This window comes from Halichoerus grypus, chromosome 2, assembly GCF_964656455.1.
Source record: "Halichoerus grypus chromosome 2, mHalGry1.hap1.1, whole genome shotgun sequence".
NCBI lineage: Eukaryota > Metazoa > Chordata > Mammalia > Carnivora > Phocidae > Halichoerus > Halichoerus grypus.
In genome coordinates, this window is record NC_135713.1 from 204,702,330 (window position 1) to 204,718,087 (window position 15,758).

A 15,758-nucleotide genomic window follows, 5' to 3' on the forward strand; every position below is an offset into this window, starting at 1 on the left:
TGTTTCTCCAGATCCTTCCTCCTGTTGTGCTTGTTTGTGATAGATATGCTGTAACCAAAAAAAATTGTGTCTTTACCACTCCCAATAAACACAGGGCAAAGTTTGTCAGGCACCAGATGAAAAAACAGGGTGCCAGTTTTTGCTTAGGATACATTTATTGCTTTTTTGGAAATATTACAGTGCCTAAGCTGGTATCTGGTGCAAGCCAAGAAGCTAGATGGAGTGCTGTTTACATGGAAGACACAAGTATGTGCTTAGGCTTCTTCCTGAGCTCCAGTTATGACCAGCAGGCTTCCAGGAAGAGGGGGAGCTTAGTCCTGTTGCTTCCCATAACAGTAAGGGGTACCAGCAAAAGGAGTTTCAGTGGTGGTTGGTGAAAAATGCCCTGTAACTATAAAATGTGGAATGGGGCTCCTATCTCAGCTACTGGCTTTTGACCCCTGGGGGGACTTTCAGCCAAAGTGGGCCTTCTTTTTTGTCCCCTGCCTTCATTGTTTGAAAGTATACATTTAAGGGGACCCACTGTGCAAACTTAGCTACATTCTGTATGCACTATCGGATGAATAACGGATGAATAACGGGAAGAAACAAGAATAAAACAATGCAAAAAACCCAACTCTAAATCAAGTTGCTTTATTTAAAATGATAAACAAGTTTCATCCAAGTGAAAGTTAAAAACACTCATCAAACGGCGGAGCCACAGGCATCCCATGGCGGAGCCCACGGCGAGACGGAAGCAGATGGAGCAGGCTGCTGGGTGTCTCTGTGGCAGTGGCAGGAGGAACAAGGACTCTGCACGGTCCCAGTTCTTCTGCACTGTCCAGTCACCCTGGAGACAGCAGACCGGGCCAGTTCTCATGGGACATTCAGTGGGGGCTAGACATCTCAAGTTTTTGAACTAATGATGAGACGGAAGTCGAGAGCCACCACCCGAGGGGGCCGGGGCACGAGGGTCATCTAGTTTTGCTGTATATAATGTAACATCAGTAGAACATATTGACAGAAGGCAGGGAGGGACGCGGGAGTATGAGGAGAAACCAGACTCCACAGGGAACCATCAGCAGTACCCAGCACACACATGACAAACAACTTATTTGTGGAAACGCTACACACAATTCAAGGACCCTACAGCTGTGCACGTACACGCCTACATCCTAGAGAGCACTTTTTACAACATTTACCGCAAAACTCCTATTCTGTCCCACACTCTTGTCTAAAGTCCTAAATCATATCCAGGCTGAACCTCTAGTAAGTTCATAAAGCACTTATACCAACAACTTTCTTGCCGATCCTTAAATATCTTTAGCTAATTTAGAGAGAATCCAAATACTAAGAACCCAACTATGATGTTATTTATGTTCTTTTATGAAGATCTCATGGACTCGAATTTAGTAAGGTCTGACCTTGCTTTTTTGGTCATGGAAATGGATGTGCTTGACTCCACCTACTCTGACGAGTGACCCTTAGGAACCGGGCATGGCGCGCTCACTGACTTTCAGCTCCACGAGGAGAGGGACCTGGGCACGTCACGGCTGCATCCCCAGCACCTAGAACAGTGCCTGGCACTCAAACACAAGCTGAACGCTTGGAAGATCACAAATGGGCATCTGCAAGCCTAAGCCAAATGTGAACGTCCCTGTGTTTGGTGACTCTCCCCTCAAAAGGTGTCCCCTGAATATCCCAGCACTACTACTGACCCCAGAGACACCTGCCTGTGTGCGGCACTGGATACTTCAGGCTGATGGTAAAGTCTTTGGTGCTCACTCCCAAAGCCCCAGAGCCCCACGCTATCTTCCTCCACCCTGCTCCTCCCTATCAGTAGTTACTGGTCCAAGAACCCTTCTTCCAGGACCCAGCTTGTTGGTCTTCAGTTGGAGAAGTTTCATGTCATGTCCTTGCCCTTACTATTGTTGACACCACTCAGAGAAGGAGCTCAGACCAGGTGGGGTGAAGGGTTAACTTTAGAACAGATGGCCCCTGGTTCCCACTTCCTACCTTGTCCCAAGCACCCAGCCATCACTGCACTCCCTTCTCAGTTTCCCCACCTCATCCCTGCTTTATTTCCATAATGGTGTGCTTGGGTGGCCCACAGCAACAGGAACAGGGGCGGGGTGGGAGGTGTTGAATCTCTGGCCTGCCTAAAACAAAGACTGTCCCATGGTCACTCACTCATGGGGTGGCAAAAGCCAAACCGCAACATATAAGCTGTGTGATCCAGATGCTTTCTGGTGAGGTCACTGTGGGCCTGTCAGGTGGGCTGGATCCCTTATTTCTGAATATTGTTTGTCAAACAGGAATCACCTTTGGCCTCTTGACAAGGCTAATCTCTCCCATTCAAACTTCTACCCTGTCATCCCAGCCACTGCAAAAGTGTCCTATCCTGCCCCCTCGTGGCAAACAGCCTTTTGGTTTTGTTTGTTTTTTCAAGTTTAGAGGGAAGTTGATATGAATCGGAGAGGAAGGTGTGAGCCCGGCAGCAATACTGGCGTAAAGAAAAAAAGCATTTTGGAAGATGGCAAAAACATTTTAAAAAGGAGACAGGAACCCCATTCAGGTGTGAACACAAAGAGACGACACATTCAGGGTTTGTCTTTACTCACACCCAAACACACCCTGGAATGGAAGCAGGGCTGCCTGAGCCCGGGTGGCCTGGTGGGGAAGGAGAGCGGCACTGAGGGACAGGTGACAGGCGCCAACGCCGAGGAACATGGTGGACGTTCTCCATCCAATCCGGCCACGTTTCTGGATCGGCATTTGAGAATGCAGAAAACTGACCAAGACAAAGTAGGGAACCAGCCTCCTAGAGGAAAGCCACATGACCGACCCAGTGTCAAGAAATGATCATCAGTCTGTTAAAATTATAACCTTTGCACAGAGGAGCCCTGGATTCCCCAGATTATACCCATGTTCAGGGAGGATCTGGGGAGGCAACACCACATAATTCCAGGCCGTCTGCTCCCCGGGGACTCCTGCTGCCCTCTGGCTGCTCATGCCCTTACCTACACCCCCGCCCAGAACGGGGCACGCTGCTCAGTGCTTTTCACTGGGCACATCCTTGACAAGCCCCCTCTTACTTTTATTTAAATTTAGCTGAATTTAGGGACAGATTAAGGCAAGCAGGTGAACTGAGAGGGCAAGAGATGGAACCTGCTGGTCAATCCCCAAGGATTCAGACCAGAGTTACTGAGAAGCCTAAACAGATCCCAAAGACTAGAAGCACCATATATGGATTTATTCCAGACGTGCAGCACAAGCCACCCACCTAATGTCTGCTGGTCAAACAAACAGGGACACTACTCGTGACGTCTCTTACAGAGTGAGAGGTTCTGCCTTATGGATCACATGGTAGGAAGAGGCCACACCTGTTAGAAGCGGGCCCTATTCACAACTTGAATTCTGCGATAAGAACACATTGAACACCTTTCCCACTCCGTTCCTAAACAAAAACCCTGACGTATCATCCTGCCCCCAAAATACACCACACGAAAACACTGCCGGAATTTAAGAGCCTCTCTGGCGGTGGAGGGAAGGTAACTCGTCCAAAACCAGGGGTGAGCGGTGCTGCCCGCATTGGCTGGGTCACGACCACGGAGCGCGGCTTTGGACAAACGGTGACACAAAGGAAGGTGGCGTGTGCGCAGCACGTTTTACGTGTAATTGGCTCAGACACAAATCCGAGTCCACTCACCCCTCAGGGCCTGCTTGTGCGCAGCCGGCTCTCGGACAGCAGAGGTTCCTCACCAACGTCGCTGAGGTATCAGACGCAGCGAGACACTCAAGGGATCCCAGCCCTGCGGCCTCGAGGTCGAGCAGCGTGGCTTAGAGGTGACAGCACAGAGCTCCTCACCCGACAGCACGCCAGCCTTCGGTGTTTCGGGTGTCACTGAGCTTGCTGAGCTTCGAAACCTCTTGACCATCTATTCTTAGTAAGCAGTAAAAACGGCATTTGACCGAAGACAGAAGCTTGGACCAGAGAAGGTTATCCAAATTCAAAGAAGACAAAGGAGAAGGTGGGAGCAGAAGACGTGAGAACTGAGTCAGGTGGTGGCCAACAGCGCACACAGGAGCCACCTCAGGGAGAGCGTCTTTATTTGCTCAGGGGTGAGCCCGGCCTCCACAAGTGTCCCTAATCCTGCCAAGGAAAGTACAACTGCCTGTAATCAGCATGTAGACAGCACAGCTGGTGCAAAGCTGGAAGGAAATGTTAAGCAGAACCCCAGGACCCCACATGCAATTCAGGGCAGGGCTGTCCCTAGAACTTTTTCTGACAAATTATAAAGTCACACATCACGGGCAGGTGGGAGTCTCCAGCAACAGAAACACCTTAGAAAAGCAAGAAGAGAAATCTAACAATGGCTGTGAAGAGGATGACTTGCTTGAGAAATGCATAGTCTAGTCCCATAAATTCGTGTCACTGGGACACCTGAACTTCTCCTGGAATTCCAGTCTGACCACAGAGAAAGAGGAAAACAGACAGCAAGGCTTGTGGGTCCTACACTTTCCTAACATGTGTCAAGAAAACAGCCAGCTGCTCAGAGATACAGAGAACACAACAGCAACGTCACCCACGGCAGGCCAGGCCCTCAGACGTTTAGAGTCCTCCGAGCTTCTGTACTGAACTACCTCCCTGAAAGCTCCCCGAAAGCTCCCCGCTTACTGCCGCCGCCAGACACACTGCGACTCGCTCGTGAGAAGAGTCTGGGTCCAAAACTCACTGAAAGCCCATTCCGTGTCCACCACGAGGGCACACGCTGGCAAAGAGATTACCTTACTGACTCTGATTTTAAGTTTTAACTTATTTAGACCCAATCTGGTGCAAACAAACAAACAAACAAGCAAGCAAACAAACGTGGGAGACGTGATGAAGACCTTATAGAAAATTGGAGTTCTTCACGGATGTCTCACTTGGTGTGAGCGCTCAAAGCAACAATGGCAAGTGGGGGGAAAAGCGGGAGGCCGGCCCTGAGGCTCTCGGGAGACACCAGGGACCTTCTCTTGGGCTGCCCCCAAGTGCTGTAACCATCCCTTCCCCATCGAGAGCACACAGCAGTGGGGTGACTGCTTTCCCACAACACCACAGGAAGAGCAACAAGGGGAGGTTCTGGTATTCTCAAAGAATAAAAGTTGCAAGGATATAAAATGGATTTAGTTTTTATTAAATAACGTTAAGGGTTTCCTTGGCACCATCCACACAGATTCTTGCCTTTATGCATAAAATGAGCCACATTACTTTGCACTGGTAGCGGAGCAAAAAGCTACTGTAGCAAATGCTAAGTGAACGGACTCCTATTCCAAGGGCGTCCTCGTTCTCTGGCTTTCTCCGGCCCTCCCCTTGTCTGCAGATCCAAAAGGCTGCCCTCCCCAGGGCCCTGCCCCTCGCCGCGGGCATGTCCTCCTACACAGACAACAGCCGTGCGTGGTCACCTGGAGGAGCTGCGCTCTTTGCTCACACAGTCGTCCTGGGAGGTGGTGTCCCCATTTCCCATCATGCTGCACGTTCTCCGCTTCTTCCGGCGGTGCATCGTCCCATCGCCTTCAGACCCAGACTCACACTGGACGGAGAAGGAAAAAAAAACAGGAACTCAACGAGATGCAACCCATTCTGTCTGTAAATAAACTTCCGACCTCAGGAGACGGCACAAATGTCATCCGCGTTCTCCCAGAAGTGAAGCAGCCATGTGCCGCCGCGCCCCAACACGGTCTGAATGGCCGTCTCCCTCCGGTGTTTCTGCCTCCCAAACACTGCAACTTCCCTCACATGCCGGCTGCCCCTCCAGTGTTCTCCAACGGGAGGGTTATTTGTTCGAAATTGGGACACACGCTCTAAGAATATCTTACAGTCAGATTCTGAGATTGCATTATGCCATTTCACTGCGTCCACACAGACCCCGAGGAGGGAAGCACAGAAGTATAGCACTTAACACACCACTCCCCCGCCCTTGCCCCCTGCAAAACACCAAATCCCCAGATTACACGAAGCGCTAAAACAGAAATTTCATCTGCTAAGGGCACAGGTTCCTCTTCCCCAAAATGACGTTAGCTTCTAACAAACCACTGAATTTGCCGAGTTTCCAGGCTTACAATTTACATCCACAGGGACAATTCTCAACATGGGCTTTGAGGTGACAATGCTCTAAGTCTGAAACCCCATCATGAGCTGTGTGATCCTCGGCCATTCCCTTAACAAAATCCCCAAATACTTTTACCTCTTGAAGTTACTGCAACAACATGCGCATGCACCCACCCCCCCACACACGTGCAAGGCTGTAACATGGGCAAAATTCACCACCCAGCAGGAATGGTGGCAGCTGTAGTTCTTGGAACAAAGTGGAGAGATGTTCTCATCTCTCTCTCTCCCGGACAGGAGAGGGGAGAGTCACATCTGGTGTTCCCGGGGTGACCTGCCCCGAGGGCCTGGGCAGGGAGCAAGGCCTCACCTCCGAGTCCGAGTCGGATGAGCTGGAGCTGGAGGAGCTGGAGGAGTCACTGGAGCTGTCCGAGGCAATCCCTGTGGACTCCTGAAGGTCAACCGAGTCAGCCAGGACCGCCAGCTCGGGGTGCTCTTGCTTCAAGATCCTAAGAGACAAGAAACATCGTTCCCAGCGCTGGGACCGGCAGCAACACCTGCACACAATCACCCGGACTCAAAGCTGAGGCCTGTCTCTCTCAGAAGCACCTGGGAAGTCAGGTGCCTTGGCTCAGAATGGGTGCTGGACAGTGGTGAGGACACACGGATCCACAGGCTGGGAACAGAAGCCCTACCGTGCTGCTCAGGCTTTTCTGAAAGGCAACCTAGCGGCACGCAAGTTACTATGACCTTTGCAAAGGAGCCAGCCGTGCTGCCGACCTGTGAGGCAAAGCTGCCCCGAGTTAGTCTTTTTTTTTTTTTTTTTCCACCTGGGAGAAAGAGTCTCTCTTCCTTGTGTTTTTTCCTGAACCATTCCTAGCTGATTTTTTTACACCCTTCCTTTCCACAACACAGCACTGAGTGACCGCAGTTGCGCTTGGTTAAATTCTATTTGTACAAGTAGCAACAATTGGGTTTGCAAGAAATAAGAAGTGTCAAGCAACAGAAAGGGTTCCCCTCACTTGAAGATAAAACTGAACTGGACTTTCAGAGGCAGCAGCCCTCCCCTTAGGGACCTGATCTGGCATCCACTCTAACCAGGGACAAAAGACCAGCTGTATGGTAAGGCCTTTAAGATGACCAAATCACAGCACACAGTGGCCTACGGGATGGAGTAAGTGGGCCTCAGGTGCCCGTGAGTCCGGGGAGAACAAAGCCACCACCCTTGCTGGCCCTCTCAGCAGGGAGGCTGAGCACTGACCAAGCCAGGATCCCTCTCTTACCCCGAGAGCTGGTCCCTCCAGGTCAGGGTTGGGACACAGTGGCACGGGGTGGCTGGGGGTGGCTTGCACTGCCGCTGCCCGTGCTGTATCTGTTCTGTGGATAAACAGAGGAGCTAAGTCTCCAGGGCAGTCACCTCACTCACAAGAACTGAAGGTAATAAGTTCAAAAGGGAATAATGCTTCTCAGTAAGAAAAAGAAAGAACCAAAATAAAACCCAAACAAAATGGCTTCCTTTGCTAGTGCTAGCTTTGGGGGGGACGTAAACAAAAACAGAAAATAAAACAAAACAAATAAACAGAAAATGAGAACCAATCCCAATTATGACCATGTTTTGACTGACTGATCAAACATGCAGAGTCTTACCCTGTCACCTGGAGGCTGGCAAGCATCCTGAGAACTAGCCCTGACCTTGGACCCACTCTCCTCTGCCTGTGCGGTTTTGCAGCCCCAGCTCTCCCAGGCCTAAGATCAGCACACGTTACTGCAGCAGTGGACTCTTTCCATTTCACCTCTGGGGTAGGAATTGGAACAAGACAAAAATAAGAAAAAAAACGTCTCTCACCTATACCATTTCCTCGATAACTTTGGCCTCCCTCTTACCGTCTTGTGCCATACAACAGGGAAGTTGGTGCTGCTGGCAAAATTCTGGGTGATGGCAATGGTGGTGTCAAGATTAAGGACAACGTGCCACCAGCCTCCTGAAATCCAACAAATACACAGTTAAATAGGGTTTGGTTCTGCACAATCACAAATAACATAAGCTTCAGGAATAGAGAGTTCCTATCTACCCATCTATAGGTGAGACAGGTAGAGACTCAGAGACATGAGATCAAGACTGGTCAATGCTTCTCCTGATCCAGGAATCCCAACCTATTTGTGGAAAGTTCTACTGGAGCACAGCCATGTCCGTTCATTTCCGGATTGTCTGTGGCTGTTTTCCTGCTCCACAGGCAGAGTTGAGCAGTTGGAACAGACCCTGTCTGGCCCACAGCGCTTGAAATATTTACTCTTTGCCTTTTACAGAAAAAGTGTGTTGACCCCTGTTAATCCAAAACTGTGCTCAAAACTGTAAAGGCAGCAAGTTCTTCAGCTCCTAGGAGGAGAACACCTATCTTCAATATTAAATACCCTCACTCTAAACACTTAGCCTATCAGGTATGGGACGTCTTTCCTCTTAGCCCCAAGTTCCTATTTCCTGGCTCAACCCGGCCAATGCTACACTGTATTAAAAACCCAATTTACAGAAATATGCACAAGTTACGGTAAGTCCACAGAGACACCAGATAACTACTAGGCATAAAAATGAGTAGAATCTTTACATACAGAAAGTTTATCAATAGGCACTATGTGTTTAGATTACAAGAGACGTGGAGAGCAGCCCCCTAAGCACTTGAGCACACAGCCGCACATCACTGTCTGAGGTGGGAAGCGGTCAGTTCGTTTAGAGTCAGCATGCAGACAGGTTTGATTCCTTCTATATACACCTGTGCTCCGAAATGACAAATAACTGAAATCAAAGAATGTACTTTCTCTTAGTTCATCTATACCTGGTACAAAAACAGTCTCTCCTGGTTTTTGTAAGATTTCCAGGGGTTTGAATTCAGGTGGCCAAGTGGGAAGCTGCGTCCGGGGATGAATGATACTAAACCAGGTAATAGCTTCATCTTGCTGGTTCCCTCCTTCTTCACGGGTCACCTTGATGAGTTCCCTGGGCGTGCTGGTAGGAAACAGGCACCAGCGCTTGTGGCCCTGAACTAAGGCATTCCAGGCACTGGTTCCCAGAGGGTCGATGTGAATTCCAGTTCCAGAGCGTGGTGGCCCCATCACAAACCACCTAAAGGATGGAAACGTCCAAGATATGAAAGGTAATTTAACTGTACACACACGCCACCAAATAGTGAGTTTTTAGTCTTATACATTATGTTCTTTATTTCAGAAACTACATAAATCCTGCTACGCAGAAACGCTAAATGAATCATGCCTGGAATGCTCCGTAATAGAAAGAAGAAAAAAAATCACTGATGTGGCTTACTACTACCGGGCTTCAACTACTAAAACTTCCTTTAAAGATCAGTGGTTTAACTTTGGTTGCATGTTTGAGTCACCTGGGGCGCCTTCAGAAATCCTGATGCCCAGGTGGCAACCCAGACCAGTAAAACCAGTCTGTGGCCGTAGGACCTGGGCAGGCAGCAGTAACCCCCTAAGTAAGTTCCATGTGCAACTAAGGAGAACCACTCACTGTTATGGAAAAAGGTTAGCCGACTGAGCTCAGGTGACACATACTGTCCTACGTTAGACCGTAAAAGCTTCACCGCCAGGTACTTTACCTGTAAGGGGGCCTGCGTTTCTCCCCGGCATACTGGAAGAGATCATCAGTGAAAAACTTGGGCACCTTGTAGTCTTCCAAAAGTTTCCTTCTTTTGGGGTGTTCACCATAGCTGCTGTCAAAGATGTAAAGGGGGCTGTCGTCCCGAGTGCTCTCCATGTACTCGATGTAGTATTTCATCTTCATCTTCACGGAGTAGCCGTCATTATCCTCACCACACTTGAATTTCTGGTTCCGGTACTTCCTTTTTAGGCGCTCCAGGGTCCATTTCTCCTGCGCAGACCAACCCTCTTGGGCATTCAGCAGAACCACCGGCTTGTACGGTCTTTCATATCGCTCCACAAATTCCTCCACAGACAGCTGTAATGCGTCTGCCCTTTCCACGTTATCCTGAAAGAATCAGAAAAGACCTATCCAGTTAATTAAAAAAAAAAAAAAAAAAGTCCAGCGGCAGCAAAAGGCGTCCCCCAGGACCAATTAGCAACGACATACCTAAGGAACCAGATTCTCGTTCTGGCTTATCTTTGGGGGGGGGGGACAAGGACCTGCGTGTGGACTGACACGTCGCACCCTGCGCCGCCCCACCAGGGGAAGGGGGCTTCGCATCTCCCACTCATGGGCCTCCACAGTCAAGTCCCCGGGGGCCCCACAGCCCAAAGGGGTCAAGGGGCGACAGTCCTCCTTGTGGATATCGCCAAAGGCGTCAGCCTCCAGGTGGCCGGGCAGGCGGCAGCTGCGGCGCGGGAGGAAGGCGGCCCGCCCTGAAATCCGGGCGCCGATGACCCGGACCTCCGCGGGGTGCGAGTGCGCCCATCGGCACTCAGAGGTGCCGCGCTGGGCGCTGGGGGAGGTGCGCATGAGCCCGGAGATGCCCATGCCCGGCCCCAGCCCGCGACCCCGGCCCACTCACCGCCACGGCCGCAGGGTTCAGCGAGAAGCTCTCGTAGTAGTTGTGACGGGTCCAGTCCAGCGAGTCCTTGAGCTCCGGCCGCGCACTCCGCTTGGCCTCGCGGATCCGCTTCTTGCTCTTGTGGTTCATCCTCCGGGGATCACCAGCTGCTCCCGCGACGACCTCCGCGCGCCTCGCTTCCTGCTTCCAACGCACCCCCTTCCCGGCCCGGGCACTGGCTGCGGCGGTGGAGGCGGTGGCGGCGGCGGCACCCAAACGCCCTTCGCTCTGGCCCGGCGCCTTTAAACTCGCCTTCCAGAAAATTCACTCCCCAACCACCTCCCGGGCCTCGGGTTGGGCACGCGGCTGCCGTCTTCCCCGCCCCCCGGCCTGTCGCGGTGAGCCATTGGCTCGGGCACCTCCGGGGTCCGCCCTCACATTCGCCGGCTCTCCGCCATGTTGGGAAGGTCGAGCTGATCGAGGAGCCGCCTCACTACGGCTCCGCCTCTCCCGCGCCCGCTTCCGGTGTGCGCGTCACTTCCGGGCGTGGGCCGCTTTATGCGCGGCTCGTTTCCGGCGTGCGAGTCTCCGAGGCCGCTTGTCTTCCGTATCTCTTTTCCCTGGTCTCCGGTGTCTTCTCACTGTGCGGCCACAGCGTCGCCGGAAGGGTGCTTTCCCCGCCCTTGCGGTCGAGTTGCAGCGACCCGGGAGGGCCGCCAAGGGCCACGTGGCGCCGGTGAGGCGGCCCCAGCCGGCCAGGGGTTTCCCGCGCGCGCAGCCTGGCAGCCCGGCGCTCTTCGCTGTTCCCGGCCCGTCCGGGGGTCCCCGATTCCCCCCTGGGCAAGCGTGGCCTCCGAGGGCATGAGGTCCGGGCCCAGCGCTTTCGGTTCTTGGAGGAGCCCGGCCTGGGGGCCGAGGGGGCCGTACTGGAGGTCAGCGTCCCGCAGGTGCGTGCGGCGGCAGGTGCCTCCGGTCCTTTGCGGTGGCGCCCCGGGCAGGAGCCGTTCCCAGCCGACCTGGGGGTGTTGGGAGGGGTGGGGGCGGGGTTTGGCGGCTACCCTGTCTTAGGATGGACCTCCGGGCGGGAAGGTTTGTGGCCTGAAGGGGCCCTGCCGGGAAAAGGGCCTTCCACATCGAATATATCCTGCCGGAAAGGTGGCATTTTTGACACCAAATATTTTCTTTGATTTTGAAGGGCTTCTTAATTCAGCTTTATCCAGGACCGGGGATTCCACTGTCCCTTTTCAAATAAAGTTTCTTGGGTTGGCACTCATTTGTTCTTTTCAGCTCACGGCTGTCCCCAAACTCTCACAAATAATAGAAGTAATACGTTATGCGTCCGGTTTTTCAAAGCACTTGGACGTTGCAGTGTTTCGATTTTAACAGCAGTCTGTGAGGTAGATATTAGCAAAAATAATTTGAAGATGAAAAACCGCCTAAGAGGAGGTTAAGTCTCCAGTGAAACCCATTTCTGATAGTTTTTAAATGCCTTCGTGTTGAAATACCCACTGGGACTTCTTTCCAAGTTTAGGAGGTGAAGATAACTCCCTGTGAGAACAAAGACCCCTTTACAGCCAAATCTGCAAACTCACTCACTGCTCTGGTCAGAAATCCTTTATTGTATCCTGGGTAAAATCTACCAGGCAGGCATTTTATTCACGCTGCACTCCCTACACTTAGAACCAGTGCCTAGGCACTAATACTTCTGTTGAGTGAATTGAATGATTGAGTTCAGACTTTCAGTTCCTTCACCTTTGATACTTACACCACTTCAGCCCCCTTTCCAGCCAGTCCACTAGCAGCACCCTCTGCTCTAGAAAACAGAAAGACTTGCAGTTTTGCAGTTTAATGACAGCTTGCTTTGCTTATTTTGTGCCGGGCGCTGTACTAAGTAGTTTGCATTGAGTCTTCCAAGTCACCCTATGAGATAGGCTTTTTGCAGGTGAGGAAACTGAAGCACAGACAGGTTAAATAACGGGTGAGGTCACACAGCTAGTAAGTTACACAGCCAGCATTTGAACTCAGGCAGGTTCATTCCAAAGGTGTGAGTCCTTATTTTGCCTCCCTGAATACTGTGCTCTCACAATTCTGTATCTTTCCAAAGGCTCTGTAAGCTGCCTGCCTTCCTAATTCCAGGACTGAGCTGCACTCAAAACTTCTGGAATGTCTTCCTGGACTCATTGTTTCCCATAAGCATACCAAGTTATGCCTGTGAATATAATCCTCTGATACATTCTTAACTGCACTTACAATAAAAGCTAAATTTCCTGTGGCCTACAAGACCCCACAGGTCTGTCCCTGCCTTCCCACTGACCTCTGTACTACAACCCTGCCTCCCAGCCCCCATGCCCCTGCGGTCAGTGCCCTCTGTGGTCCAGCCAGAGGCTTTTTAGTTCCTGCTTCAGGACCCTTGCCTGAATCATTCGCCCTATCTAGGACAGCCACCTTGTGGTCACTGTCTCCCCACCTCTCCCTGCCCCCACTACTCTCTCACATCACCTGCTGCTGTTAGCATTATCACCAACTAAAAATATATTTGCTTACTTGTGGCTTGTCTTTTTCCCAGTAGGGTATGTGTGTGTATATGTGTATTCCATGATAACCTAGTTACATCCTTAGCCATTCAGTGCCTGGGTAAATGCTTGTTGAGTGAATGAGTGTATGAAGAATGCTTATCACACGGTATTGCGGTTTTATATACCCCATGGGATGTGAACTGGACAGCAGGGAACTGTCATTTTTGTCCAATGTCGGGCACTCTAATTGCTGTAAAAATATATACTCCCAACTGCCAGCAGATGAGTTATTTTTGGCATACAAAAAATTCTTTTCAGGTGCTGCATCTGCAGTATGGAATGTATGTTTGGCCCTGTGCGGTGGTCCTGGCTCAGTACCTGTGGTTTCACAGAAGATCTCTGCCGGGCAAGGCTGTCTTAGAGGTACAAGTACCCTTGAGGTTTCCTAAAATGCTCTGTTCAGATTTAAGTCTACGTGCTTGTTACTGACTTTTGTTAAATATTTTTAAATCGGGTGATTTGGCCAGCTTGTAAGTCATGTGAGCTAAGAATGCTTTTTACATTTTAAGTTGTTTAAAAAAAGAACACGCACCAGAGACCACAGGAGTCCCATCGAGACTAAAATATCGCCTTGCCCTTTATGTTATGCTGACCTTTATTCTAAGTGAAGCCCATTGACTAATTAATAGTTATAGAATCTTGGCATGGAAGCAATCATTAAGACCATCTTTCCAGGGTGTCCCAACAGGGTCATCCGGGGTCTAGTGTGTCACATGCAGTTTCTCATACAATAGCCCTTTCCATATTTTGGAAATCTTGAGAGTATCCCAGAACTCTTTCTCATCACTCCACCTGACATGAGACTGCTAAACACTTGGAGAAATAAACTTTTCTCAAGTTTGCAGAAATGGTACAAGGCTTAAATCTGAAGGCTGAGGACAAACCCAAAACTTAGTAACACCTCTTTAACTTTTGCAAAACCATGTGAGGGGTGTGAAGATACGTGGCATCCTTCTGGCCCTGAACAGTGGCAATTTGTAGACATTCAGAAAAGATTGAGAATCTCCCAAGCTCTTGCTCAGAACTGGAAATGGGAAACTTGTTTTAAAATACAAGGCATTCCTTGGCTAGTCCTTAGCATGCTTAAGACCTTGTCACTTGGAAGGCCCAACTGGAAAATCCCCTTTGTAGGAAGCCATGTTTCAGACCTGTCAGGTTATAGCCACATAAAAGCAGTAAAAATTGGTAGTAACAGCCATAATGGCCAGGTGTGCAGGCAAGTCACCCATCAAGCTTCTAGAGACCCAATGTCCTGTATAATTAGGAGCTCCCTTATAGACTGTTAAGAACAAGTGTCCCAAACTGCCTTGGGCATATTAAGCAATTAAGTCGCCGGATACACAGGAGTTTGGAAGCACCTAAGTCAGTTGCAGAGTACAGGGCCCTGTACGGGACTTAACCTTCCCACCCAATTAAGAGGAATCTCAAGTAATTTCTACAAATTGAAGAGCTTAAGCTTCATATAGTAAAGCACTGCAATTGTGGCACATTTTGTAGATATGAGCAGCTCATGACGGACTCTGTACTTAGGGAAACTTAAGTTCCCAAATTCCCTGCAACGCTAAGAACTTTGAAATGCTTTTAGATTGGAGCTGGAGTGAGCCTTCCAGGAATTATGGCTGCAAAATGCGGTGCTGAAGTGATCTTGTCGGACAGTTCAGAGCTGCCTTACTGTCTAGAAATCTGTCGGAAAAGCTGTGAAATGAATAACCTGCCACAGGTGCGTGTCGTAGGACTGACATGGGGACATGTATCTCAGGATCTTCTGGCTCTACCACCACAAGATATTATTCTTGCATCTGATGTGTTCTTTGAACCAGAAGGTAAAAACTTTTTTGGTCAATAATAACTTTGGCTGGAGAGATGATGTAAGAAGTCCATTTAAGGAGTCCTTTCTTCCCAGATTTTGAAGACATCTTAACTACAGTCTACTTTTTGATGGAAAAAAACCCCAAAGTCCAATTGTGGTCCACTTACCAGGTAAGAAGGTAAGCCTGAATAAGCTTGGTCTACTCTCAGTTTTATTAAAACTTAAATCCTAATCCTCATGCAATATCTACTTTAAGGATAAAATGAAAATGCATCTGAAGCAAAACAGGAAAAGCATGATTTTAAAAAAACAATTTATTATTTTTTTTCAGTGCTGACTGGTCACTTGAAGCTTTGCTCTACAAGTGGGATATGAAATGTGTCCACATTCCTCTGGAGTCTTTTGATGCAGACAAAGAAGATATAGCAGAATCTGCCCTCCCAGGAAGACATACTGTTGAAATGCTGGTCATCTCCTTTGCAAAGGACAGTCTCTGAATTACACCTACATACAGGTTCTTCTGGGACAATGTCAATACTAATTAGCAACCTGGCATGCCAACTAAGACTCAGACCACTTCAGCTTCTTGGGAGTACAAGCACTGAATCTGAAGATGGTCTGATCTGTCGGCCTTAAAGATGGTGGTGGGTCACCTAAACACTCATGGGTTACAAAGCCATGAAAACAAAAATTAACAGACCTGTAAAAAAAGGGACTTGGATTGTTCTTTAGAAAAAAAATAAAAATAAAAACGGCATAAATTAAGCTGAGAGACGGGGGTACCCACAACCTCAAGAAAGTGCTAC

The 15,758-nt window shown here is 49.7% G+C and overlaps 2 protein-coding genes across 8 annotated transcripts; one reads left to right on the top strand and one right to left on the bottom strand.

Moving 5' to 3' along the window:
* Positions 1–617: 617 nt before the first annotated feature.
* JMJD6 (jumonji domain containing 6, arginine demethylase and lysine hydroxylase) lies at positions 618–10,862 on the bottom strand. Of its 3 annotated transcripts, none has more exons than XM_036088581.2 (7): positions 10,588–10,862; positions 9,679–10,067; positions 8,899–9,185; positions 7,914–8,049; positions 6,438–6,576; positions 5,425–5,552; positions 618–4,132 (listed from the first exon to the last, which is right to left on the bottom strand). In XM_036088581.2, exons 1-7 carry the CDS (start codon positions 10,714–10,716, stop codon positions 4,096–4,098), a joined length of 1,245 nt encoding a protein of 414 aa, XP_035944474.1. In that variant the 5' UTR covers positions 10,717–10,862; the 3' UTR covers positions 618–4,095. The 3 variants fall into 3 exon arrangements, 2 of the variants coding, with proteins under 2 accessions (XP_035944474.1, XP_077922278.1); XR_004916196.2 differs by lacking the exon at positions 618–4,132 and adding an exon at positions 7,351–7,444; XM_078066152.1 differs by lacking the exons at positions 618–4,132; positions 5,425–5,552 and adding an exon at positions 7,351–7,439.
* Positions 10,863–11,106: 244 nt separating this feature from the next.
* Positions 11,107–15,704, top strand: METTL23 (methyltransferase 23, arginine). 5 transcript variants are annotated; one of them, XM_036088588.2, is made up of 7 exons: positions 11,107–11,513; positions 11,854–11,963; positions 12,671–12,777; positions 13,401–13,505; positions 14,728–14,965; positions 15,046–15,130; positions 15,284–15,704. In XM_036088588.2, the coding sequence occupies exons 3-7, from the start codon at positions 12,772–12,774 to the stop codon at positions 15,447–15,449; spliced, it is 600 nt and encodes a 199-aa protein (XP_035944481.1). In that variant the 5' UTR covers positions 11,107–11,513; positions 11,854–11,963; positions 12,671–12,771; the 3' UTR covers positions 15,450–15,704. The 5 variants fall into 5 exon arrangements, with proteins under 5 accessions (XP_035944481.1, XP_035944484.1, XP_035944480.1 ...); XM_036088591.2 differs by lacking the exon at positions 11,854–11,963 and having other exon boundaries at positions 12,671–12,856; XM_036088587.2 differs by lacking the exon at positions 11,854–11,963.
* Positions 15,705–15,758: the final 54 nt, after the last annotated feature.